The following is a 26633-nucleotide window of genomic DNA, read 5'->3' as shown; positions in this document are numbered from 1 at the left end:
TTACGAGTCTGATACCTACAATAGAAGTTTAAACAAATAATTTAGTTGGATTATCCACTACATTCCAAGTCCTGATGACAAAAAAAAAAAACCCACCCCGAACACTCGGTAGCTAAGAGCACTTAGTACCCACTTCATCTGTTTCATTTAGCATGGACATTAATTGACATTATTTCCCCCTTTTTTTTTCCTTCTTTTTCCTACTCTCCCATCCTCTCTCTGTCTTTACTATTTATTTAGAAACTGGACCCCTTAACGCCATTCATCTGAAGAAGAGGGCTGTGCCCATGAAAGCTCATGATATCATCTACATTTTTTGTTAGTCTCTAAGATGCTACAAGACTATTTGTTATTTTTTAAGTTTTTACTTTTCAGGAAGATAGTCATATATGTAAAGTAATTGTCTTGGACACAGGAAGTTTGAGTTTAATTCTCAGCCTACTACAGGTTTCCTGATAATGGGTAAGTAACTGTGTCTGTGTCCCTCTGGTCTTCATCTGATTAATATGACCAATATTACTTGACTTCACAGGGTTGCTGTGAACATAAAATATTTCAGAGGAATTCAGATCTTGCCACAATGGAAGACAGATAAATACAGGAGATACTATCTTCTAATAAATTTGTCTGCATGAGTCATCTCGGAAGGTAAACTTAACCCTCCATTGAGACATGCTCAGGCAGTAGAAAATGCTTTCTTTTCTTGGACTGAACCATTCAAAAGTGTCATCACAGTCATCATAGACTAGTCATATTTCTGATGAACTTCTTCAATTAATAATTTAATTAATTTTGCAATAGTTCTTTATAATTTTTCACTTTCACATTTTGCCTGAAGAGGTCACCTTGTCAAATAAATTTTCCTTCTCTCAAAAGACATCCTGAAGAATTTCAGCCTTTACTTACACCATTCTTAAATTCAGGTATTTTAGAATACTGTTGCACATGTATGAGCTGAATCCAATCTTTCCTCTGCCCTGCCAGGAGCACATGGCGCTTGGAAGCGCTAGACACTCCTGACAGGGCTGGAGGTTTCACGCACTTCCCCGCCCTCAGGCCAATCAGGACCTGGGGGCAGAGGAGCACGTGAAGTTTCCTCCATCCTGACTCCCCCCTGGCTCCGTCCTGTGAGGAGCACGTAGCACTTAGAAGTGCCTCGTGCTTCTGGCAGGGCAGGAGAAGACTTTGAGCACTCCCATACCCCCAGGCCCTGCCAGGAGCACATGGCGCTTTTAAGCGCCATGCAGGGCGGGGACCGAGCGGAAAAAACTTTGCATGCTCCTCTGCACCCAGGCCAATCAGGGCCTGGAGGCAAAGGGAGTGTAGGAAGTCTCCTCCCAGCCATGGGCATGGGCACCTATGGGGAAAAGGGGGGTGGACGGGTGGGCAAAGGCACTCCCCCACCCCCAGACCAATAAAGGTCTGGGGGTGGGGAACCCGAAAGTATCCCAGGCCCCACCCTCTACGCTCAAAGCACCGCCCCCTCCAGTGCCACTTCAGTGCCCCAGGGCCACTTCAGAAATTTTTTAAGTGGCCCCCAACAAAAAATTATTGCCCACCCCTGTTTCAACAGGTAAGTTAATCTCTTACATTCATAACTGTAATGTAGTTTATCACTGTGCGATAGCATGAAAAACTACATTAACTAGGCAAATAACTAGGAAGTTAGAAGCATTATAGATTGTTTACAATAAATTTGATATGCTCAGAAACCTTTACCTTTTATTAATTAAAGCAACGAGTTACTCGTTTGCTATAACAGTGGATTTTACATGCTTGATTGAAATATGGTGATGAAATTCATATTTAGGTTACATAACATTTATTTTCTTTGTTTTTTATAAAACTTACATATTTTTATGTCGCTAGGAGGGCTTTGGCTTCCTTGACCATGGGATGCTATTCCAGGAAGGACTGCTGGGCAGAGATGGCGTTCACCTTTCGAGGAGGGGGAAGACCCTATTTGGACACAGACTGGCTAACCTAGTGAGGAGGGCTTTAAACTAGGTTCAATGGGGACAGGTGAGCAAAGCCCACAGGTAAGTGAAGAACATGGAGACCTGGGAGATGGGTCGGAAATGGGAGGGAGCGTGGGCTATAATGGCAGAGACAGGAGGGTCAGGGCAAAACTAGGAGGCAAAGTCAAATCAGTATCTTAGATGCCTATATACAAATGTGAGAATAAGCAGGAAGAACTGGAAGTGCTAATAAATAAGTACAATTATGACATTTGTTGGCATCACAGAAACTTGGTGGGATAGTACACACAATTGGAATGTTTGTATGGAAAGGTACAGATTGCTCAGGAAGGACAGACAGGGGGAAAAGGGAGGAGGTGTTGCCTTATATATTAAAAATGAACACACTTGGAGTGAGGTGGAGATGGATGTAGGAAACGGAAGTGTTGAGAGTCTCTGGGTTAGGCTAAAAGGGGTTAAAAACAAGGGTGATGTCATACTAGAAGTATACTACAGGCCACCTACCCAGGTGGAAGAAGTAGATGAGGCTTTTTTTAAACAACTAACTATATCATCCAAAGCCCAAGATTTGGTGGTGATGGGGGACTTCAACTATCAATATATATGTTGGAAAAATAACACAGCGGAGCTCAGACTAGTTCTTGGACTGCACTGGAGACAACTTTTTATTTTAGAAGGTTGAAAAAGCTACCAGGGGAGATAGCTGTTCTAGATTTGATCCTAACGAATAGGAAGGAACTGGTTGAGAATTTGAAAGTGGAAGGTAGCTTGGGTGAAAGTGATCATGAAATCATATAGTTCACAATTCTAAGGGAGGGTAGAAGGGAGAACAGCAAAATAGAGACAATGGACTTCAGGAAGGCGGATTTTGGTAAGCTCAGAGAGCTGATAGGTAAACTCTCATGGGAATTAAGACTGAGGGGAAAAACAACTGAGGAGAGTTGGCAGTTTTTCAAAGGGACATTGTTAAGGGCCCAAAAGCAAGCAATTCCGCTGCGTCGGAAAGATAGAAAATATGGCAAAAGACTGCCTTGGTTTAACCACGACATCTTGCATGATCTAAAAATAAAAAGGAGTCCTATAAAAAATGAAAACTAGGACAAATTACAAAGGATGAATATAGGTAAAAAAACACAGGAATACAGGGACAAGATTAGAAAGGCAAAGGCACAAAATGAGCTCAAACAAGCTACAGGAATGAAGGGAAATAAGAAAGACTTTTTATAAATACATTAGAAGCAAGAGGAAGACCAAGGACAGGGTAGGCCCACTGGTAAGTGAGGAGGTCAGCTTCTGGGATACCACTCCCCAAATGGGATCAGACCCCAAAGAATTAGGTAAGCCACCTTTAACATGAAAAGAGGGATGTGCACAATGATTGCTTCCCCAGGTAATAACTGTTTACACTGGGTTTGATAGAAAATAAAAGTGATTTTATTAAGTATAAAAAGTAGGATTTAAGTGTTAATAAGTGAGAATAGGCAGAACAAAGTAGATTACAAATCAAAAGTAATAAAAAATTGCTTAGCTAATTCTAACACTAAAGCCTCAGTAGAAACTTTTTCAAACTCACCCTAAAACCTCTTTTCCAGCTGTCCCTCCAACCAGGGCTATCTCCCCACCCTGGGGTCTTTGGCTCCTTTCTTCAGGTGCAGCCCAGCCCCCTGCTTTCATATTCTTTTTTACAGAATTAGGGCTACCAACTACAACACAGACTTAAAGACAAAAGAGATTGTTTAACAATTGTTCATGAAGGCATTGAGGGTAACACCTCTCATTTACACATTTAAAACCCAAAAAATATTCCTCACTCCATATGTCTAATTTTACACACAAAAATGATACATACATCATAGGGATGTGAAGGAATAGTCGACTGTCCCATAAGCAGGAGCTTATCTGGTAGCACTATTGATTACTCAATCACTCCCCTCTCCCGCCACTCTGCACTCTTAAAGGAACAAAGAGGAACTGGCACGCAAAGATGCTGGCTCAATCTCTGGTCTCCTACCGGGGTCTCAGAACAGCCCCCATGCTGCCACTCTGCATTTTTAAAGGGACACAGCAGCAGCTCACCTATCCCTAATAATTCAGAGTGGCAATGTCAGGTATGGGGGTCAGCTTGTGCTGAGACTGACAAGCGGACCAGCTGCTGCTGCTCTGTTCCTTTAAAAATACAGAGTGGCAACGGGGTGGATGTGCTTCTGCTGAGACACACAAGTGGGGCCAGATGCCACTGCTGTGTCCCTTTAAAAATGCAGAGTGGCAGCATGGGGGCTGTCCTGAGACCCAGCAGGGACCACAGACTGAAGCAGCATCTTTGCGTGCTGGCTCCTTTTTGTCCCTATAAGAGAGCAGAGCGGCAGCCAGGAGTTGTTCTGAGACCTAGCATGAGTGCTTTAAGCACCCTTCCTTAACAGCTAGTCAAGTAGTCGATGGAAATTCCACCAACTATTTGACCAGTAAATAAATTTCTATTTAACATCCCTAATACATCAAAGTAAGATTAACAGAACCAGATGATCGTGACATGAAGATTGATAAGTTACATTTAATAATTTGCTCAAAGCACCATTGAGTTAAGTATATTCATGTCCATAAGTTCATTCCATAAAGCATGGGAGGATGGATACATCATCACACACTGCGCTGTGCTCCAGGAGCAATATAAAGGGTCCTGGGCCTTGGCCAATGCTACTTTAGTGGTAGCAGCCATAGCAGCTGGAGCCCCAGGTCTTTTTGAAATCTCTGGGCCCCAGGGAAACTGCCCCCTTTGCCTCTTCTCCCCTCCCCTCCAACTCCTTCTGCTGTCAGCATACCTGTCTATACTGACTCTCACTTTCTATTGGATTAATTAAAATTAGATAGGTTGAACAGTTCAAGTTCACTTTTGTCTCAGAAAGTGACAAACAAAAGTATAAAGAGTGCCATCAACCATTGAACAAAGGACAATAAAGCTCACTGTGAAAAAGTCATGGAAGTAATTTTAAAATTGCCCTTTTTTAAGCAATCTTTGAGCATCCCCAACCTAATCCAGCTGCTGAACTTTAGAGGCAATACAGAAGCTTTTAAGTTTTAGCCATTCCTGAGAAATGGAACTGAGAGCTCTGAAGTAGGGATGTTAAATATTGGTTAATTAAATAGTCGATTAACCTCATGAATTCTTATGAGTTACTTGACTCTTCTATAGTCCCAGGGGGTGGAGCCAGCAGCCAGTGTGCTCCAGCCCCACTCCCAAGGAGCTCCCTTCCATTTTGCACTGCTGCTTCTGTATCAGAGGCAGCAGCACGGGGTCCTAGGCGGGAGCTGGTCCGTGAGGGGAGTCAGTTTAAAAAGCAGCTCCCCTCGCAGACCGGCTGCCTGTCACCCTTTGCTGCTGCCTCTGTATCGCTATCCTGATTTAGGAAACACGTTCATAAATTGCACAACAGAATGGGGAAGATAATTATAAATAGATTAAACAGATTTAAAAGAGTAGTTTCTCTCTTTTTTAAATAGGAAATAAGTTCAGGAAAAAATGCTTCTGTAAGTTTAGAACTCAAATAATCAATAAGTAGGGAATTGGGAATCCCAGCTCCCATATTGTGAGACTTTGACTTTGGACCAACTTCTATTGATGAAACAGACAAGATGTCAAGATCACACAGAGTTCCTCTAGTTTAGGATTTAGCAATTTCTTTCCAGTAACTGACTAGAGAACTGTATTTGCACTCTGTGGATGCTAAGAGATCAGCACCATTGCTCCTGGAACATTCAGCTCCAGAAACCCCGAACACTGTCCATCCAGAACTGGCAGTAAGGAGTAAGATGTGACTCTTTTAGCTGAGACCCAGTTTGGCTGAGTGCAGTTACTATCAGTGCAGTCCCACTCCATGCCCCTGCACTAGCGCTACTCAACATGCAGACCATGGCCTATTTGTTTGCAGCCCACAGGTGGGAGCTAAAACAAAAAAGTAGTCAATATAATGATCTGTTGATATGTGCTTTAGTAGTTAAATTCCTGGACTGTCATTGCTCATTAAAAGTGCTGTTTTCATATGGGTAGACATTAGGTAAATACTGCATTTTATTATTAACAGCAGAACTGACTTAAATGGGACCTGTGTTTTCTGTAGTCTTGCCTTAATCTTTGTAGTCATGCAAAGAAGTCAGTGTGAGAGAAGCTATTTGCATATGTATTGGCATGTACATGCAACCACACTTCAAGTTGCAGCCCTTAGCATGTGCTATATCATTGTGTCGTCCCCTACCCCCCAAAGTTGAGTAGCCCTGCCCTAGACCATCTGTTCCTCCCCCTACCTCCAGGAGTGTAAATCCCGAGAGAGCTGCAGCTCTACACACAAGCCCCCATGGGGTATTTTTCATAGGCCCTTAGCATCCATATTGGGTTCCTATCGTGCAATATTGAGAGTCCCTGAGGTCACTGAGCTAGTCTACCTGGACGTGTCACGGTTACTGAGGCGCACACGTGTTTTTGCAGCAGCCACCGCCCATGCACCACGACCGAGACTCATTAAGGACAGAGACTATCGCCCCTCTCGCCCCGCCCCCCCCGGCAGCCCCAATGCGGGCGGGGCGGGAAGGTACCTGCGGGGGGTCCCTGCAGCAGGAGGAAGAGGAGGGTGACGCCGAGCGCCGGGAGGCAGAAGGCGGAGGAGGGAGACACCCCCGCCCGCCGCCTCCTACCCCGGCCCCGCCGGCGGGCAGCCCCGGGGGGCGACTCCGCCATCCCTAAAGCCCCAGCGCCTCGCACCGCTCGCTCCTGAGCCGCTCGCGCGCGGCGGCCTAAAAGTTCGTTGGCCAGCGTCGAACCTCGGTGGCGACGTCACGCGGGTGCTCGAACGGGAGGGGGGAGGTGACGGGGGAGGAGGCAGCGTCACCGAGCGGGCGAGGCGCTGCCAGCGCGTGCCAGGCGCGAAGGCGACAGAGCTGACTCTCCAGGCCTGGATAGCGGAACCGGGGAGGCGGCCCTTTTATGTGACCCTCCAGGACAAAGTGGGGGGGGGGGGGGCAGTGGCGTGGTTCCCCGACCGCGCTGACTTCCCCCGTTGCCCATTTGCGCTCCCCTGCTGGACCTGCTCTCCCTGCCCCGCCCTTCCTAGGCAGGTGGTGCCAGCGCAGGGAGGGGGAAATGGCTTGCGCCTCATCTTTGCAGGAGAACACACCTACAAGCATGGCTGCCTATGGGGCTGTGGGAGGTTGGTGCCTCCCTGTGTAAATCAACAAGGGGTCAAAGCAAGAGGAGCCCTTCATAGGACATCTTAAGGGGGAAAACCAGTTGTCCTGGCATGGGGCCAATGTGGGCAGATTCCAAGTGGTGAAAGAAATGGCATCATCCGTTTTAGCAGGTTTATATAGCCCTGCTTCATATCCGAGGATCCTTTTCCGCCGATTGAGGATCACATCCAGATTCAAATTTTATAGCCGTGCAGGACTCTACTGCATGTTTATTGTCTGGGAAATAGAGCAATGTTTTTGTGTCTAAAGACCAATGGTACAATTGCTTTTCATTCTTTACAGAGTCAAGGTAACAAAGATGGAGTGAGCTGTGAATTCTGTTCCATTTTATGAATCATCAGCAGAATTGTTTATTAAGTTCTATTTGCAGCTCTGTACAGCCAGTGTACCTGAGAGCACGTTCAGACCTCCTTTAATCACACACTAAGGGTGTGTCTAGACTACAGAGTTTTGTCGACAAAAGCGGACTTTTGTCGACAAAACTATACCTGCGTCTACACTACTGCTGAGTTCTGTCGACATAATGTCGACAGAACTCAGCAGTTTTGTCGACGCTGGTAAACCTCATTTTACGAGGCATAACACCTTCTCTCGACAGAGTTCTGTCGACAGAAGGTGTTATTGCATGTAGGGTTGTGTCTAGACTACAGGGTTTTGTCGACAAAGCAGCTTGCTTTGTCGACAGAACTGAATGTAGTCTAGACGCTCTTTGTCGACAGAAGCTTTGTCGACAGTATCTGTCGACAAAACTTCTGTCGACAAAATCCTGTAGTCTAGACGCACCCTTACAGTTTCTCCTAACACAATCATAAGCTCAAGTTTTAAGTCAGCATTTTCAAAGTTGAGTGCCCAAAGTGTGAGCCCCTTTTAAGGCACCCAATTAAAAATGGCTTGATTTTTGGAAATACTGAACACTTTCATTTAAATCAGTGGGAGGTGGTGGGTGTTAGGTACTTTTTAGAGCCTTAAATACAGCTTTCCAAGCTAAAATTAGGAAAACCGCTTTGCAAACTTTTGGCTTTAACTTGTAATGAACCATTACCATCATGTCTAAGTTACAGTAAAAACAACTGATGAAACTAGAGCAAGGGCGGGGAAAAGAGTTGATCCGGCCCTTGGAGGCCTTGCCACTTCCCCTGTTCCCAGGCTAATTAGGGCCTGGGGGCGGGAAGAGTGTGTGAAGTCTCCTCCCGCTCTGCAAGAATTGCACGGTGCTTAGAAGCACTGCATGCTCCTGGTAGGGTGGCAGGATGCTACTTGTAGAACAGGGACAAGGTAGGAGGAGACTTCACGCGCTGCCCCCACTCGCCTCCAAGCCAATCAAGGATTGGGGGTGAGGGGAGTGCACAAAGTCTCCTCCCACTCTGCCAGGAGTGTGTGGTGCTTCTAAGAGCACCGCACAAAGAGACTTTGCCCCTTCTCCCTCCTACCCCCTCCTCCAGGCCAATCAGGTCTTGGAGATGGAGGGAAGGGGGAGCATGTGAAGGCCTTACCCCTTCTGGGGTAGCCTGGGGACACTTCAAAAATTTCTGAAGTGGTCCCTGCTCAGAAAATATTGCCCACCCCTGCTCTAGAGCAAAAAATAAGCAATATTTTGTAGATAATGTTACATGCCAACAGTCAATATTATTTATTTACTCTTAATAATACTTTTCTTTTGTATATGGTTAATAACTCTTCCATTGGTAAAATCTGTCTCTATTCTGTTCACATTTCTTATCTGATGTCAGTTTTGTAGTTTAAAAATGTACTTGTACAGAAATACTAAATCTTGGGAAAATTAAAAACAATTTATGTGTGTAAATAGTTATACTATACTCTCATTTAAAGATATTAACTGTGTTTCTCCAAGAGCTCAGATTATTATGATATACACGGAATTACAAGTGTCATTGTTTGCTAGTTGAAACAAACATTGTTTGCTAGTGTTTCACCAGTTGCCGAGCAACCAAAAGACTCTTTGCTCATATGACTGCTTCATTCTTTTCCTTTCTGGATCACTCACTGCTTTTCAGGGAAAAATTCACCATTTGAACTCCTGTGTTGGCTTTTATAGTTTCTGTGCAGTAATCTTTTGGAGGATGATTTGTAGTTTCACTGTGATTTGTTGGACAGGATTTCATAAAGTCCAAGAAACAGAAGAGAGCAGAATCTTCTTAATTTACTGGCATCTAAAACAATAAAGAAAATGGCCATGGTTTCCCCTGTAGCTGAAAGGCAGGTAAATGCCTTTAAAAGCTACAGTCGGTCAGGTAACCCACTTCACAAAATGGATCGCCATCAGTATAAAAATCTGTTAAAGAAAATGTACATGCCTTTTGTGAGAGGACCTGAGGATAAACATGATTTTGCCAGCTTCCAAGAAAAAGACAGTAATTCTTTTCTTAAATTCAATCCTTATAGCCCTCCTGTGGGGCCAGATTACCCTTTATTCCCACACCGAGATGATGTGCCTTTAGCTGACCCCTGTTCAGGATTCATGAGCTCAGGAGCTGATGCTGATTTGCAGCCCTACTGTGGCAGAGCCATTGAGTCCTTGGTGGATTACAGTGATGTGAAACCTCACCAGCGGGTCCCCGTCCCAGAAAAGACTGCACAAACTGTACACAGAAGACAGGTGGCCCTGTTGGAGGAGGTGAGTCAGGACAGACGTTGGAACTCCAAGGCAGTGTCAGATGTTTCTGTCAGGGCAAGACTTGGAGGTAATGCAAATTATGTATTATTTGTTAAACACAGAAAAAGTATGACATGGTACAAAACACAAATAAAGACAGTCTTCTCCCCCTAAAGCATTTACAATCAGTTTAACAGAACATGTTTGCACTTTGCTTACGCTGAAACCAGCAACAGGAATGAAAGCGAATAGTTGGAGGATTAATTGACTTAGCTGAAAGCAGCATCAAAGTGCCAAATTAGAAAATTGTAACATACATAGATAGGGCAGAGGTCTTTGAAAATATTCGTTGTTTAAAGAACTCATATTCTGTAAATGAAGTGGTAAAATAGAGTAACTAAAATGAGACTCTATTGTAATGTGAGCTGATAGAGCAGATTATTAAGGAAATCCCTCTGGACACTTCTGTAGCATTTTAATGTTATCTGGCAGATAGTGTTAAGTGATTCATACTTAGGACCTGTTCCACGTCTGTCCCCTTGGTAATCATAGAGAAGATCCAGCTCTCTGAGCCTGTTATCTTGCATTAGCAAGAATACACTCTATCCAGCTATTTTTAAGTCAGTGTATTGTAATATAACAAAATATCAAACAGCATTCATTTAGTAAAATGGGATCTGATCCTACTTCTGTCGAAGTCCACAACTCTTCCATTCACCTTCATAGGAGCACGATCAGACTCTTGGTTAATCTTTTAAATGGCAGAATGCTGAAAACTTTGGAAATGCAAAAATCTTTATAAGGCCTTCTAACGGCAAAGTACATTCTCAGCAGTAAGTTAAGGTTAAGCAATTACCATTAATGGTTTCTTTAATACAAATGCTGTTTAAAGCTAGAGCAAAATGTTACTAGACTACAATAAAGAGATTTTTGAGAGAAGGGAATACTGGTTGGAACCATAAACAAGCTGCTTGGCCCTTACCAAAAATCTTTCTGAGTACCACAAATTGATTGTGTTCCTAATCTCTGGTTTGTATCTCTTAGAAATTTTCACCTTAAACCTGAAACTTTAGCATGCAATGACCCTAAAAGAAATATGCTGTTTTTAAGATCAAAATAAATTTGGAAGAGAAACGTAATATTTATGATCCTCCCAACCTTACTCATTCAGTTTTCCTAAGTTCTGATTATTTTAATATTTCTTTATATATATATATATAATATACTGTTATAAATTAGAACTTTGCAGGGTTCAAGGACTGGTAAAAAGCCAGACTGCTGCTAGCTATGAGGAAACAAAGGAAGGTTGGAGACACAGCACTCCATGGAGTTAAGATTTTAGCCTCTCCAGCGGGCAGTTAGCAGTCTTTAGTAGCTGGAGATAGTCTGGAAAGGGTAGAGAGTAAATCTAGAACTCTGGCCAAATCAGTCATTCAGTTCTCAGTGTAATGACTTGAAATAGAGGACAGATTTGTGATGCAGGTACAAATAAATCATGAGGGGCTTTTCTTCAGACACCCAGTAGGAACCAAGGTTGATTCTTGGTTAAGTTCAGCAAATTACTATTAACCTCAATGAAGCCAGGATTTCACCCTTAAAGTATACCTTAGGGCATGGGTTCCCAAACTGGGGGGCGTGAAGAAATTCTGGGGGGGAGGGATGTCAAGAAATTCCAGGGGGGGCATGAGGCAACCCAGCCACACACACACCCCGTCAATCCCACTCCAAATTTTGCTGCTATTTTTTTGGGAGGGAGGTGTGAGGGTTTGTCAAAAATCGAAAAGGGGGGTGTGATGCCGAAAAGTTTGGGAACCACTGCCTTAAGGGAAAAAAATTGTACACATCACAGATCAAGAGCAGACATGCTATATTTCACTAGGATAGTAGAAGCAAATTCCTCATTTTAGCTTCGTTGTCCAAAGATCCATCAAGCAAGCCATGGTCAGCATGGGATGAGTTAAAATTGGTAATTTTTACAAACGTATGCCTAAAACATTTCACACGTTGGCTGTTTAGAAGACGCCTACTAAAAAAGATGACTCTTTAACCTGGAGGTTGCCAGACATGGGCTTGTTCTGATTTCTAACTAAGACATTCTACTGGCAAGGGATCCTGACAAAGAACACCCTTCTTCATTCCTGGTGTGTTCTGGCCTGTTTTGGTATGAGGGTCTATATTCTTTTGTCCACCCTTTTTTCAAGGCTATGATACATTCTGAATAAAGTCTCTCTTAAGGGATCAGGTAAATACTCCCCACTTGGGTGTGAGATAGGCTCAAAGATCTCTCTGCCTCCAAAATAACAGATGGAAACGCCGCCCTACCTCCACTGGCCCTGCCCTATGCAATGATGTAGATATCTCCCTAATATTAAGAAGAAAAGGAAACTGGAATAGTCAAAGGCAAAAATGTAAACAAAACCAAAACAGCCCAAAACCATAATATGAACAAAAATAAAAGATCAAGCCTTGCCAATCAGTCATGCATAGTTTACATAGTTCAGAATCATTTCCTTGTACTGCATTATAAACCAAGTTAACCAATAATTGAAAAATGCCAGCTGGTACTAACCAAAATAAATGTTCTTAATAACATATATCCTTTAAATAATTATCAAGCATGTATTGAAATGTGTAATAGTATACTTCCTGTTATCCTGTAAATTAGCTCATCAAGAAAGAACCATCAAAAATCCAAAGTAATCCTTTGAGAACCTTGTGCTATTAGTAAAACCAATTATATTTCCTCAAAGGATTTTGTTATTATGATTTACAGTTACATACTTCATTGTGTAATCGTTTTTTTCACTTGTGCCAAGTAATAGAGAAGTTATTTGCATCTTCAGCAGCCTTAGTTCTTCCTTGTTGTTTTTCCTGTCATGAAAGCCTTTACAATTTAAACTATCATTTTTATTTCTATGTTTCTTTGAAATCGTATTTCAGTGGTTGATCTCAGTTTACACAGATTTATAAAAACAATTATGCATGATTAAATGTTACTACAAAGGCTGTAATCACCTCAATAAGATGAATTTGATCTCATTGTCAGTTGCTAGAGTCTGATCCACCTCCTTTTGAAATAAATACCAACATTCCCAATTGACTTCAGTGAATGTCCAGGAAAGTGCATGACTTTCACGAGAAGATCATACTGTTACCAACTCTTGTAATTTTGTGACTCTAGCAATATGAGGTGTTTTTCATAAAGCATCAGCTCTTAGTTTTATGTGATTAGATGAGAACCACAACTATCATTAAAAATGTTTAGTTTGCATAGTAGTGCAGAAAACCTTGAAACTGTGACTCAAAAGGCACCCTAAAGAGATACAGGCTTAGAAACCATAAGATAAATAAAATGAACCCAAAAATGTATGTCATAGATCCTTGCATCATGATGGGTGAAATCCAGTTTCAAATAGGAAACCAGCACTAATAAGCTCATTAAGTTCTTGGTAAATAAAAAAGTTGTGTAACCAAACCAGTGAATTCCCAATCTGATCAAAAAAAGCCTAACCATACCATCTTCAATCTTGTGGAATGAATAAAACCAGATGGACATTGGGAACTCCAGACACTTGAGCTCTGGACCAGAATTTATTATAATTATGCTGAATTTCTCCACAAAAACTAGAGTGCATGTGTGTGAGACAGAGAGAGAAAGAGAGAGAAAGAACAATTAGAAAATGAATTATCTCATCAGCAAAAAAAGTAGCAAATTATAATATACAGTCAGCGGAGATCTCTGAAAATGTATCTCCAATTAGTAAAGAACATGTAAAATTAGACTATCTGAATCTGCATATAAATACTATCCGTAGCTTCTGAATAACACCTGCACTCAGCATAGCTGTCATATTTACTTTTTATATCTGGCATGAAGAAAAGCACTCAGCCTTTGGCTCCAAATAACACCCTTTAACCAGAAAGCTGAAGGAACAATTTTTAGCATAACTAGTGGACAGTGCCTACATATATATAAGCTGGTCTTGTTCTCTTCAGTAGAGGACAGTAGTACACATACATCCCAATTAATTACAGCATTACAGGAATAATATTATTGATAGCAAGGTTCCCACATGTTTATTTGGTCATAACTAGCCTTTGAAATTCATAACACACTGAGGCAAATAGGGATGACATTCACTGTACTATAGCAATGTCCATATGGGATGTTGCGTTGCAGCAAGCTAGTGTGTTGTAGATTCGCACCCTGGCTTGCTGTGCAGTAACTTGCTATGTAGATAACATCTCAGTGAAATTTTGCCATAATTACCAATTTGAATATTTTTCCTTTATACATTCAATATGATAGCTTTATTTTCACTGATGACACACGGCATTTCGTTAAGTAGAGCCAAATCACAGCTGATGAAATGCTAATTATTGTTTCTTTCAGCTGCATTTTACTTGAATTTATTTTGCTGAACACCTGTAACTCTCTCTAAAGAATCAGGAATAGGTAAATATATATGGATGTAGTATATTACAGTCTTTATGATAATGTGCAAACTTATTTCATTTGTTTAATTTATGTCAAAAAATTAAGTACAGCTGTAGAATGAATAGAACAATACCATGTATTTTCTTTCAGGCTGGACAAGTCCAAAGAAAGTTATTCCTGCTCCATCTAAACAAAAAGACTCTTTTCAAATTCATAGCTTTGCATTTAATGTGGACCCCAAATGTAAGGTAATTATCTGCTTTTTGTTTCAATGATTATACAAGCTTGGATTTTAGAATAGACTTTTAAATCATGTATCTGCAAGCTTCTGGTCTTCAAAGGTACAGAAGTGAACGTACAAAATCAACTTTTGCCAACATTTACCATACAGTGGTGTAATCTAGTATTCTACATTCTTTTCCTAGTCTTGTTACAGTGAATTATGCATAGCATTTCACTGCTACACAAATAACGGCATAGTACCTGTTGACATATTCATTTTGTAATAGTGACCATTATCCCTGGTTTTTTAAGTCTTTTTGAAATCACACACAATGAACAAATGCTTAAAAATAAGATTTATACTGGTGAGATTTCATCAACTCTGTTCAGCTCTGCTCCTTGACTGAGGATTCTAAAAAGTGTCTATAAGCAAAATAATAATAATAATAATTAATTAATCTATTGTATACTTGAGAGAGTTTGTCTGTGAGTGAGCGAGAGTCCATTTGTTCAAGAACTACTCCTAATCGGTAAGAGCTAGCACCACCAAATTTGGTATGCACCTTCTTCTCATAACTTAAGCATGGTAAGGATTTGGTTCTGTGTTGGAGCGGGGTCAGAAGTTCCCTTTCCCTGGTGTGTATGGGGATGCATAAAACCATACAGAAAAAAGACAGTCACCCAGAAGGTGAAAGGGGCTAGCTGTTGGTGGCCCCCCTCCATCCAGGAGTACCCCAGCCCTGAGTCTCCCACCATCCAGGTGCCCTTTAGGTGGTGGGAGGAGGGAGCTGAAGCTTCCCCTTCCATTCATATGGGAACATTTCTGGCTGTTCCCCTTCATCACAGAGTGAAGGGAAAGTGCATCATTTGCTCTATTCCTCAATCTGGCTGAGTAGCACAGGGGGCAGATGAATCTAGACCTACCCCAGCTGGGGAGATTTGCACCCCTCCTCCAGCTGTTCTTACTGGAGTTGCAGCACCCATGGAGAGGTGCTTCTCACCTGACCTCAAGCTGTTGGAGTGAGAGAGGGCTGAGAGAGTTCTTTCTCCCTCGGACAGCCTGCATACTGAACCCCTCATAGCCAGCTCTACCCTATTTTCTTGAATGAAATAAAACAAAAATTGAGTTAAGGATCTGAGAATACCAGGTAAATTTTCTATTAATAATGTATAGAAGGCATAGATATGCCTACACACCCATGTCAGAGACAGAGCTGATGAAGATTTTCACAATTTACATAATGTGATATGATTAAAATTAAAATAAGGATACCCTGTTTAAATCAGTTACTTCTCCATCAGTCTTTTGCATAAAACAGTTACCTTCCAACAGCACAATTCCTAGGGAGTCCTTTTCTATATGAGGATACGTCTAGATTGCAGGCTTCTTTTAGAAGAACTTTTTTTCAGAAGAGATTTCAGAAAAAACTTCTACTGAAAGAATGTCCACACACAAAAGCACATCAAAAAAGCACATGCTTTTTCGAAAGATAGCATCCACACTGAAGAGATGCTATCTCGCATTTAAGCTGTGATTACTATGGATGGAGTGGCCACCAGGGCACCTGTGCTTTTTTCTCTTTCCTCTTCTTTCAAAAGAACTCCCTCTTCCCCGTCCACTCACGCCTTTTTCCGAAAGAGCTCTTTCATAAAAAGACTTCTTCCTCGTAGAAAGAGGATTACCATCGCCAGAAAAACCCCTCTGTTCTTACGTTGTTTTTTTTTCAAAAGAACGCAATCGCAGTGTGGACGTGACTCAGGTTTTGTCAGAAAAACGTCTGTTTTTCCAACAAAACTCTGTAGCGTAGACATATCCTGAAAAGTCTAATGGTCCTTCATCATTCCACATCAAAGTCTTAATCTTATTTGAAATGAATGAGATTACTCACATGCTTATAGTTACACACATGCTTAAGTATTTGATGGACTGGGGCCAAGAACATAATTTTCAGATAGCAGCCAGCATATATTACAGTAGGCCTTTCACAGTGGCTTAAAAAAGCTTGCAGTGTTATTCCCACAGAACATTAAAAGTAGAATCATCCAATACATTTCAGATGTTTAAAGACGAGAGCTGACTAAGAACACTGAACCAAAAAATCAATAAAACAGAAAGTAGAGCCTCTGTCATCCTCACATAAACAATTTAATGAACATGGGATAATCTGTGAAGAATGTGGAACTGTGTGTTTCACATTCTGATATTAAAGGAAATTAACCATCCTCAGGACGAGACCATGAATCCTGACCAGTTCATCTTTTTTTTTTTTTTTTTTTTTTTTTTTTTAAGTTTGAAGTTTTATAAGTGTTCATGGAGTTCCCAAAACTAATTTGTGCGTCCTGGTAGATGCTATTTCTCATATTATGTTTTCTCTAGACATCAAATGACCCTCATTCTGCAAGTTGGAGAGAAGAAAAAGCAAGGGACTATTTCTACCTCTCAAGTACTCAAAAGTGAGCAACTGTTTTTATCAAAAAGATAATTTTTTTGTTATTTCATGTTTATCCACTTTCTGCTTCTTTTCATCTTTCAGCAGTTGTGCATTTGAGAAATTCATTCCGTTTTCCTACAACCCTAAACTGCACAGTAGTTCCAATACATGCAGAAATTCAAAACTGGCAATAGGCAGGGTATATGAGGACAATGTTCTCTAGTCTTTCTGATTAGGGAAGGCTTTGAATAACTGCTGCCAGTGATTCTCTGTCATTACCTCCTAGTCTTCAAATTCCATTAAGTGTGCATTACTTTAGACTTCTCCTTTCTCACAAAAATAAATGCTCTTATTTATTTCTCCCATTGTCTCTGTCACAGAATTGTCTATTTCCACCTACATTTTGTGATTAAACTTGGAGAGTTTAAAGTAGGGCCCTATGAAATCCACAGTAATGAGAACACAGACAGAACCAAGGAATCAAAACAGTAGCACAGAATCCGTTATCTCCCTGGCATTTGAATCGTAGCACCGTTAGTGGCAGCTGGGCTGAGCTACATGTTGTCCTTGAACAGAGGAGACCAGTGTCATAGAGTGTCTGTGCAGCAGTCTACAAACAAGAAGGCAAGGGGAGGAGGAGCTAAGGCCAAAAGGAAATGCAGGGGTTACAGAAGAAGGGCTAGCATTGGGGATTTAAGGACAGTTTCTAAGAACTCAGTTCCTTGCTGTGTTATTTTCATTCTAGGAGCTGTTGTGCTTCTCTATGACACTGGCATCACATTAAGGGAGAAGCTTATATCTCAGGGCTCTGAGTCAATAAAAGCACAGGTTCATTTTAAAGAACCTTTTCATGCTCCTTTATGTGATATCGGTGTCCTCCTTCTCAAAGACACAAAAAAGAATGTGTATATACATGTTGTGAAGAGGCAACTGCCTATAGTACAAGAGATTGCCCTATCTTTCACTTCCTTGCTTACAGACAAGAAAGAATTGTTAATGTATCACAATGGAAATATCTGCAAGATATGACAAAAATAATGACATTGAAGTTTGTCAATTTGTAATGCTACTCGGCAATAAACTATTGATTTAATAGTGAAATTGTTTAATCAAATTTGAAAATAATGAAAGCTTTCTTTTAGAATATAGGAGAATACTTAGTTTAATTTTAAAATGGCAACAATGACTGCTGCAAGGATCAATTATATTAAGTACATTTTTTATTTTGTAATTATTCAAATCTGAGTTTAGTTAATTTGACCCTAAGAAGCTTTTCTTTGGATTTCTTGTGTAACTGTTCAACAATGTCAACTTGGTCATATTACCAAATGCTACCTTAAAAAATTATGTAAAATATGTTACTTTGAACATATATTGTATGTCTGCAAGATGTTTTGTAGAAATTGTAGGATATATTTTGTCAAATCAGTTACAATCCTATTCTGAATGATTTCATACATTTGTAATAAGGCTTCTTAATTTTCAGTGTATTATTTATGATTAAAAATAAGATAGGTTTAATTTTTTTAAATGGAAAAAATGAAATAGGAAATAATCTGAAAATCTACAATAATAAAAAAGGAATTCATAAGGCCTTTTTTAAAAGAAGCATCCATTTTGGTCATACATTTTAATGATAGAACATAATAGTTCATTTTAGGTATGCAGTCACTAGAGGCTTTGCTGTCCCTTTCACTAGCACTTACTCAATCATATTATAAACTATTTATTCTAACCTTGTTAACAGCTGTCCCCCCTAGAGTGAGGTTATCAATTTTTTGCTGAACACAATGGCCTAATAACAGATTGGATATGCCTTTATTCTATACTGAAAAGCACACGTGTTCCACAAATCCTGGCAGCCAGAACAGAATCCTATGGATCACCACGGTAATGGGATACATACATGGGTTTGTATAAGTTGCTTGAAAAGAAACAGCATACTATCCAGCTAGGATATGCAGCAGACAACAATATGCACAAGTTCTGGGGTCCTCCCACCATGAAGGGTTCAAGAGCCCAAGCCCAAAAGTCTACACAATAATGAAACAGCCCCCACAGCTTCAGCCCCCTAGCCACGGGTTTTCCCTCTTGTGTAGACATACCCTCAGAATCTTCTGTCTCTCCACCATTCCATCTGTGAAATGTGTCTAATAACATTTGGCACATTTTTATCTGTAGGTTTTAATTTTTTTAAAAAAAGGTGGGTACAAATGAAGCAATACATCCTGTAAAAGGGATGTTTTAATTTTATCACTTATGTGAAAAATTTTCCTAGAGGAAGGCGTTGGAGCAAGGGTCTCAACCCCTGTTTTGCAGATGGAGTGAATGAGCAGTTCTCTTTTCAAGTTGTGCCCAATTTCACAGGCACATCTTCACAGACTGCATTCATTCACAACATTGGGCAAAGTATAATAAAGCCATACCAAGTGAGTGTCAGGATAGTTTCACAGACAGTTCTTAAATTAACAGTGGGGAAGCTTTTTTGGGTCAGAGGCCGCTGACAAATTGACAGAGCCAAAAAACAAATTTTGACAGAGCCAAAAAACAAATTGACAGTGCCAAAAAAATACCCAGACATGAACTACTTCAAGATAGACCCAAAAGAGAAAATAACATAACTCCTCTTGTTGTTACCTACACTCCACAACTCAGACCCCTCCAGTGCATTATACACAATCTACAACCCATCTTGGAAAATGATCCCTCACTCTCAGAGGCCTTAGGAAAAAAATCTATTCTTGCTTCAGACAACTCCCTAACCTGAAATGTATTCTTTCTGATAACCATGCCATACAACCACATCATAAACCTCCAGGAACCCAGCCCTACAACCTGCACTGCAACACTGCCCACATGCCCTGCAACACTGCCCACATATCTACACTGGTGAATTCATCACCGGAGCAAACAACATAAGCCACAAAATCAAAGGGTCATTTGATAGTACATCCATCTATGCCATCAAATGCCAGCAGTGCCCCACTGCTATATATATTGGACAAACTGGACAGTCTCTGCAGGAAAGAATCAATGGACACAAATAGGATATACATCAAGGGGATATACAGAAGACTGTTAGTGAGCATTTCAGCTTGCCTAACCACAGTCTGACAGACCTACAAGTAGCTGTCTTGTCACAAACCAGCTCTACAATCCAAATACACAGAGAAGCCCTGGAATCCCAGTTCATCCACAAATTCAATTCACATGATAATGGACTCAATCGTGATACGGGCTGGTGGGGACTCTACCTACTTAATAACCACAGAAGGTGCTAACAGCTCCCTGAGTGGTATCCTTCCTGTTGTAGGAATCTATCTATTGACTTTGATTTTTATCTGCTTAGGTTTAAGTACCCATTCTCCAGATACTTAATGATGCTCTGTCTCCCACCCTCCTCCCTTTTTCTTTCTCTCATGCCTCCCCCTTCCCCTCTCCTATTTATTTTGAGTTTTCATATCCCCAACTCATAACTCCAGTCATCTGAAGAAGTGGGCTGTGCCCACGAAAGCTCGTGATACCATCTACATGTTTCATTAGTCTATAAAGTGCTACCAGACCATTTATTGTTTTTTTCTGTAAGGGTATGTCTACACTACCCCGCTAGTTCGAACTAGGAGGGTAATGTAGGCATACCGCACTTGCAAATGAAGCCCGGGATTTGAATTTCCCGGGCTTCATTTGCATAAGCGGGGAGCCGCCATTTTTTAAACCCCGCTGGTTCGAACCCCGTGCAGCGCGGCTACATACGAGGTGTACCGGTAGTTCGGAATAGGAATCCTAGTTCGAACTACCTAGTTCGAGCCCCGTGTAGCCGCGCTGCAAGGGGTTCGAACCAGCGGGGTTTTAAAAATGGCGGCTCCCCGCTTATGCAAATGAAGCCCGGGAAATTCAAATCCCGGGCTTCATTTGCAAGTGCGGTATGCCTACATTACCCTCCTAGTTCGAACTAGGGGGGTAGTGTAGACATACCCTCATAGACTAACTCGGCTATCCCCTGAAGCACAAAAAAATCAGTCAGGAGCTACACACAAATGAGAAGCAAAAAGCCCCAACAAAATAAAAACAAAAAAAAAACCCTCACTGATGTGACCCCTGACTGATAAGGGGAAAGACACTCCCCACATTCTCCTCACATGCCCTACTCCACCCCCATGGTGGGTGGCGGGCGACGGGGAGCGGAAGCACCAGTACTGACTCCCTAATGCTGGGACCCTTGTGTCTTGGGGGCCAGAGCCAGGGAAGCCGGGGGCTGCACCCCCAGGCCTTAGGTTCCCCACTCATCTTAAACCATTAGAGTGCATTGCTTCTTACTCACAATTGTTTCTCCGAAATGTAGCTAATGATAATTTACAGTTACATGCACATTTTAATTTGTGGATTTAAAGATGCATGACAAAGGTAAGCATATAGGAATAGCATCAATGCCCTGTGCCCGTTCCACCCTGATAATCCCTAAGGCTGCAGCCCTTGAGAGGATGGAGTGCCATGGAGGAGAAAGGGTGGGACAGTGGTGGGAAGGGGCAGCGCATGGAGGATGGGAATGGCCTTCCCCCCTCAGCCTGCTAGGACTCCCGGGGAAGACTGCAAAACTGCTCTGCTTTGGGATGTCCTGGAGGCCATGAGTTTGAGAACCCTGCTCTAAGGCCTTCCTATAAGTAAAATGCAATTAAAACACCCCTTTTATGGCCAAACCTCTAATAATGCTCCACACCCCTAAAAAAAACCCCTAACCTAAGCCACATTTTAACACCAAAAAGAGGTGTGGCTGGGGTTCCATGAAATCCATTAGAGACTCCGCTGTTGCTGTTTTTTGTATGAAAGATGCTCATACGCTATTGTGATGGACGAAAATATAAAACCTTAAGATAGATGGTTACCTTTTTTTTTTTCCAGGGAGGCATTGTGGCTTAATAGATGAGATTCTGTGTTGTCATGTCAGAGACCTTATTCTACTCCCAAACTCTGCCACCAACTTCATCTGTTGTTTTGGACCACCTCTGAATCCTTATTTACTCCATTTGCAGAATGAGGGGATTTATATTTACTTCTTGTAGTGGAGTGGTGTGAAGTGTGAATCCTTAGTAAGGGCATTCAGTGGAAGAGAACATCATCTGGTTTCTAAGGGTATCTATATGGCATTCCTCCTTTGAGAGAGGAATACAAATGCAGACAAACGAAATTACAAATGAAGCGCAGTGAAGGGTTATTTCAAAAGAAGGGTATTTTCTCGAAAATAACTGCATTTAAACAGCATTTTTTATCTTGAAATAGGGTATTTCGATAAAGCAGCCGGCCACGATTATTCAAATGAAGTATGGGAAATTCAAATCTGCGCTTCATTTGCAATTTCGTTTGTCTGTATTTGCATTCCTCTCTCGAAGGAGGAATGCAATGCAGACATACCCTAACTTAGTATTCCTTCTTAAACTAAAGATATTTTGTTAAGACAAGTATGGTCTCTTTAAATAGTGTCTGTCCCTCACAGCATACCGAAAATTCCTTTCCCAGGAGGCAAGTCTTTTAAATTTGTTCTCTTTCACTAAGCATCAAGAAAACATACACACACACACACACACACACACACACACACACACACACACACACTCTCGCTCTCTCGTTCGTTCGTTCATTTTCTGAATTATGTTCTCCTGTAAAGATCTGATATAATGTTGGCAAACTATTAGGATTTTGCATTACAAAATCTAATCCTTATATGCAAAATAAATTTTTAATCCTCTAGTTTTACATGTTACACGCATCACTTATAATTATTGATTTAAATATGTTCCTTTTCCTCTTTTTTATTAATGGTCTAGAGCTTATCAAGAAGTTCCTTGGGATAAGATGTTACCACCCAGAGTCCCACAGCCAGAGTCAACACTAGAAATGATGGCTGATCCCATCTCCCAGTGTTTTACAATAAAGAGATACGATCCTGCGCCAGAAATAAGCCAGGTCAATTAACCTTTTTGTTTCATTGACAACTTAGGGTTTTGCTAATGAAGCGTGCAACCACAAATTACGGCCTCCTCTATAATCTACTAGAGAGAGGCCAAAAAAACAACAAGAAAAACCCTATATCCAAACACCCATAGTTCCATAGTTTGGGAAAGTCCAAAGCTGAATCCTGACTTGACAGCTCAAGTTTACCTTTTGTTTTATTACATGATATCCAACAAAACAAGTGGTTAGTAAAAGAGTCAGTTCATGAGAATTCAAGGATGTGCAACAAGTATTTACAAGCTACAAAAACCATTTACTGTAAATATAATGCCCACTGATATCAGTAGGAAACTTTTCTTTATAGCTAGTTGGAAATGGGGGAGAGGGTTCCATTACAAATTTCAGTGAAAATGGAAAAAATAGTTTTAGTTAAAATTTCCTACAAAAAGGTTTAGACTTTTAGTTATTCCAATCAAAAACTTTTTTTAAAATGCTGTCAAGGTGTCTGATTAGTGGGCAGTTCAAATTACATGTGCTCTGATTCTCTTCTCTAACTGGGCCTTTGGGCAAGAGATGTAGTCTGGACAAGGAGCTTCGTCCATAAAGGAGAATTGGGAAATGAGGAAATCAAACTACAGCTACAGGGGAAAATGAACTATTCTCTCGCCTCTTCAGGGCAAGGTTGTGGTTGTACCCGTAGAGTGTACAGTATGGAGAATCTCCTCTTTCTGTCTCATACTATATCAATGTGGAAGTTTATTTGAATCTAAATATTTTTATTTTCAGTTGTTCAGTATGGGTACATCTACACAGCATGGCTAAAGTCGTAATAAGCTATTCAACTTCTGCTATGTCAGTTGAGTAGCTGAAGTCGAAATAGTTTCTTTTGGCACTCTCTACACAACAGGAACTCAAAGGAAGAACGCACTTTCTTCAACTTCCCTTATTCCTCGTAAAATGAGGGTTACCATGAGTCGGAGTAAGAAGTCCTCCAGCTCAACATTATGTCGAAATAAAGGCTTGTAGAGTAGTCATGCTCTTTGTTATTTCATGAATTAGTTCGAAATAATGCTGCTGTGTAGACGTACCCTTTTTTATGAAAAATTAAATTTTTCATAGAAAGCACACTTTTCATGAAAAGTTTCATTTACTCAAAAAACCAGTTTTCTATTAAACAATTTTGATGGATAATTTTTGACTAGCCTTCTTCCTTTTTATTGATTTTTCAGTGTTCACTGGACCAGGCCCTTAGTTTTCTATATTTTTTACAAATTCAAACTGCAACATAATATTAAAACATATAGTCCCCTTTATTAGAACGCTAATGAAACAGGATTGGATGGCTTTGGAGATTCTTCATGAATCTTACTGGTCTAAATCCAGTGAAGAAATGTTCCCATCTGATAACTGCTAAATCGCCTGTTTGAATTGAGTCTCTATCTAGTTTCTATTGGGCAAATGTTCACATGACAAAAAATGTCATCACAATTTATACTAATTGGCACCTTTGGCAGCAGCCAATCAGGGCCAAGTTTTGAACTGGCGGGGAAAATGACATATTCTCTCGCCCCTTCAGGGCAACGTTGTGGTTGTACCCCTAAAGTGTACAGTATGGAGAATCTCCTCCTTCTGTCTCATACACAAAATATGTAACTTCCATACCGTCTTAAAATTGATTGACTGTAAATATATCACAAATCAGAAGATAAAGTGCCATGAGGTATGCATCAGGCTGCTTAGGAAATTCGTACCAAAACTATGGGATTCATGCTCACAAATGTAAGAATGCTTCCTTTAGTTTTCAAGAGAAAAGAGCAGGGCCACAATATTCACAGAGCAGTTTCTGCCAATTGACTCAGAAAGTAGCTTTTCAGTTGACTTCACAGGGAATGCCTTCTTATTTTCTCTTTTCTAAATACTGCATGCAGAAAACAGAGCAATACATGCACACTATCAAAGCAGAGAAAGGAATCTATGAAAAAATGAGAGTAGAAATGACTGCATCACATAAAAAAGTGTACAATGTATTTATTTTATGTAATTTATGATTTTTATCAATTTTAATTTTCCTAAGGTGACTACTATAATATTTAGAAATTAATAACAGAGGTGGTTATTTATTACAACCCAGTGGTGTGCACAATTAGGTGATTCTGGAGCCACATTTGCAAACACCGCTAACCAAAAGCCGCATGATTACTGAATGCCCTATGCATCACCCCACCAAACACATAGGTACAGTAATTTTCAATGTATAACTATGAATAGAACTAAATATTCTAAAATTTTCAAATACATTTTCAGTGCAATGAAAACTAAATTTAGCTAAACGGTTGGGTGAACACACCATGCTGTTCATTTTGTTCCCTCCACCCACACCTTTACCATTCCATTCAGCAAAATGCTATTTACAACATCCCTTGGATTCTTGGATGCCTAGGCCTACAAAGACAGGAAGTCTCCCTCCTGAAGCTTGCTCTGACTCTGAGCTTTACTTGCCCTGTTCCTCCAGTCGACTGAGTCCCCACACTGCTGAATGGAGGGAGACGAGCAGGGGCTTTCTCCCTTCAGGAGCCCCTTGAATCAGTTATTCGTAGCGCTCTGCAAGGGAGCCTTGAAGAGCTGCAGGCTACACATGAAAGACCTACATGTGGCTCACGAGCAGCAGACTGGGTATCACTGTTATAACCCAAGCCCCTTGAGTGAAAGGACCACGAGAAACAGTTTATTTTGGAATCTTCTTAGCGGGAATCCAGACCTGCAGCAGAGTTAGTCTCCTCACAGCCTGATCGCTGCAACTGGCCTCCATCAGGCTTCCTGATTAGCCACACAACCTGGTTGGTGCAGAGGATAGCAGGCTGGCTCTTAGGCCAGAAGCAGCAATAGTTTGGTAGCCTTTTAGTGCTTATGTCCACCACCTAAGTTCCCCCTAAGCTGTGCAGCTTCCCATTAAGTCATGTGCAGGGCCTCAAGGTTGCAGCAGGGAGAGACCTCTCTCCCCAAGCCCGACACTGCCATGGAGTGCAAACAGGAGCCCGTTCCCACTGGCACTGAGCACCGTGCTGACATGGTTGAGGGAAGGGGAGTCCCTTCTCCCTGTTCCCAGCAGGAGGCTGCCCAGGTAAGCCTGAGCCCCAACCTCCTGTCCTATGCTGAGTCCCCCCTCCCAGCCTTGAGCCCCATCCTGTGCTCCAAAGCTCTCATCCATGGCCCCATCCCAAAGCCACACCCCCAGCCCAGAGCTTGTACCTCCCTCTTGCATCCCAAACACCAACCCTCAGCTCTGAGCCCTTCCCAGACCTGGAGTCCCCCCTCCTGTAACCCCTCATCCCCAGCTCCACCTCAGAACCTGCATCCCCAGCCAGAGCCTTTGCACCCCAACCTCCGTATCAGCCCTGAGTCCCTGAACCCCAGCCCCACCCTAGAGCCTGCACCCCAGTTGAAGCCCTCTTGCACCCCAGCCCTCTGCCTCAGCCCTCCCACACTCAGAACCTCTTGACCCCACTCCGACCACATGATCTTTATGTGCACCAATATGAAAGGGATGTGTCACAAACCACTTCTTTGTCACACATCACCTCCACACCAGTGCACCTATGAAAATTCATTCTGCTCCAGGGTGGGAAAAATTAGAGGGGACACTGCCCACCATGGCACCTGTTTTTTTCCTGCTGCTCCTGCCTTGTACTCAGTTCTGTCTCTGTCCTGCTCCTCTCTTGTACCCCTCCTGGCCTAATCTGCTTGTTCCAGTTCCTGACCTC

General features: G+C 41.6%; 2 protein-coding genes across 2 annotated transcripts in view; one reads left to right on the top strand and one right to left on the bottom strand.

Annotated features, from left to right (window-relative positions):
• The window catches only part of ZPBP (zona pellucida binding protein), a 58116-nt gene extending 51324 nt beyond the window's left edge, over positions 1–6792 (bottom strand). The window contains exon 1 of the mRNA XM_075921686.1: positions 6567–6792. Coding sequence (XP_075777801.1) covers positions 6567–6708 — 142 coding nt within the window. The 5' untranslated portion in view covers positions 6709–6792. The remainder of the gene's footprint in view (positions 1–6566) is intronic.
• Positions 6793–8903: 2111 nt separating this feature from the next.
• The window catches only part of SPMIP7 (sperm microtubule inner protein 7), a 53751-nt gene continuing 36021 nt past the window's right edge, over positions 8904–26633 (top strand). The window contains exons 1-4 of the mRNA XM_006136376.3: positions 8904–9919; positions 14420–14517; positions 16869–16945; positions 22746–22884. Of these exons, the coding sequence (XP_006136438.1) occupies positions 9406–9919; positions 14420–14517; positions 16869–16945; positions 22746–22884 (828 nt within the window). The 5' untranslated portion in view covers positions 8904–9405. The remainder of the gene's footprint in view (positions 9920–14419; positions 14518–16868; positions 16946–22745; positions 22885–26633) is intronic.

Source organism: Pelodiscus sinensis, chromosome 2 (genome assembly GCF_049634645.1).
Source record: "Pelodiscus sinensis isolate JC-2024 chromosome 2, ASM4963464v1, whole genome shotgun sequence".
NCBI lineage: Eukaryota > Metazoa > Chordata > Testudines > Trionychidae > Pelodiscus > Pelodiscus sinensis.
The sequence above is the reverse complement of the archived record's forward strand: the minus strand, read 5'-3'. Positions and strand labels throughout refer to the sequence as shown.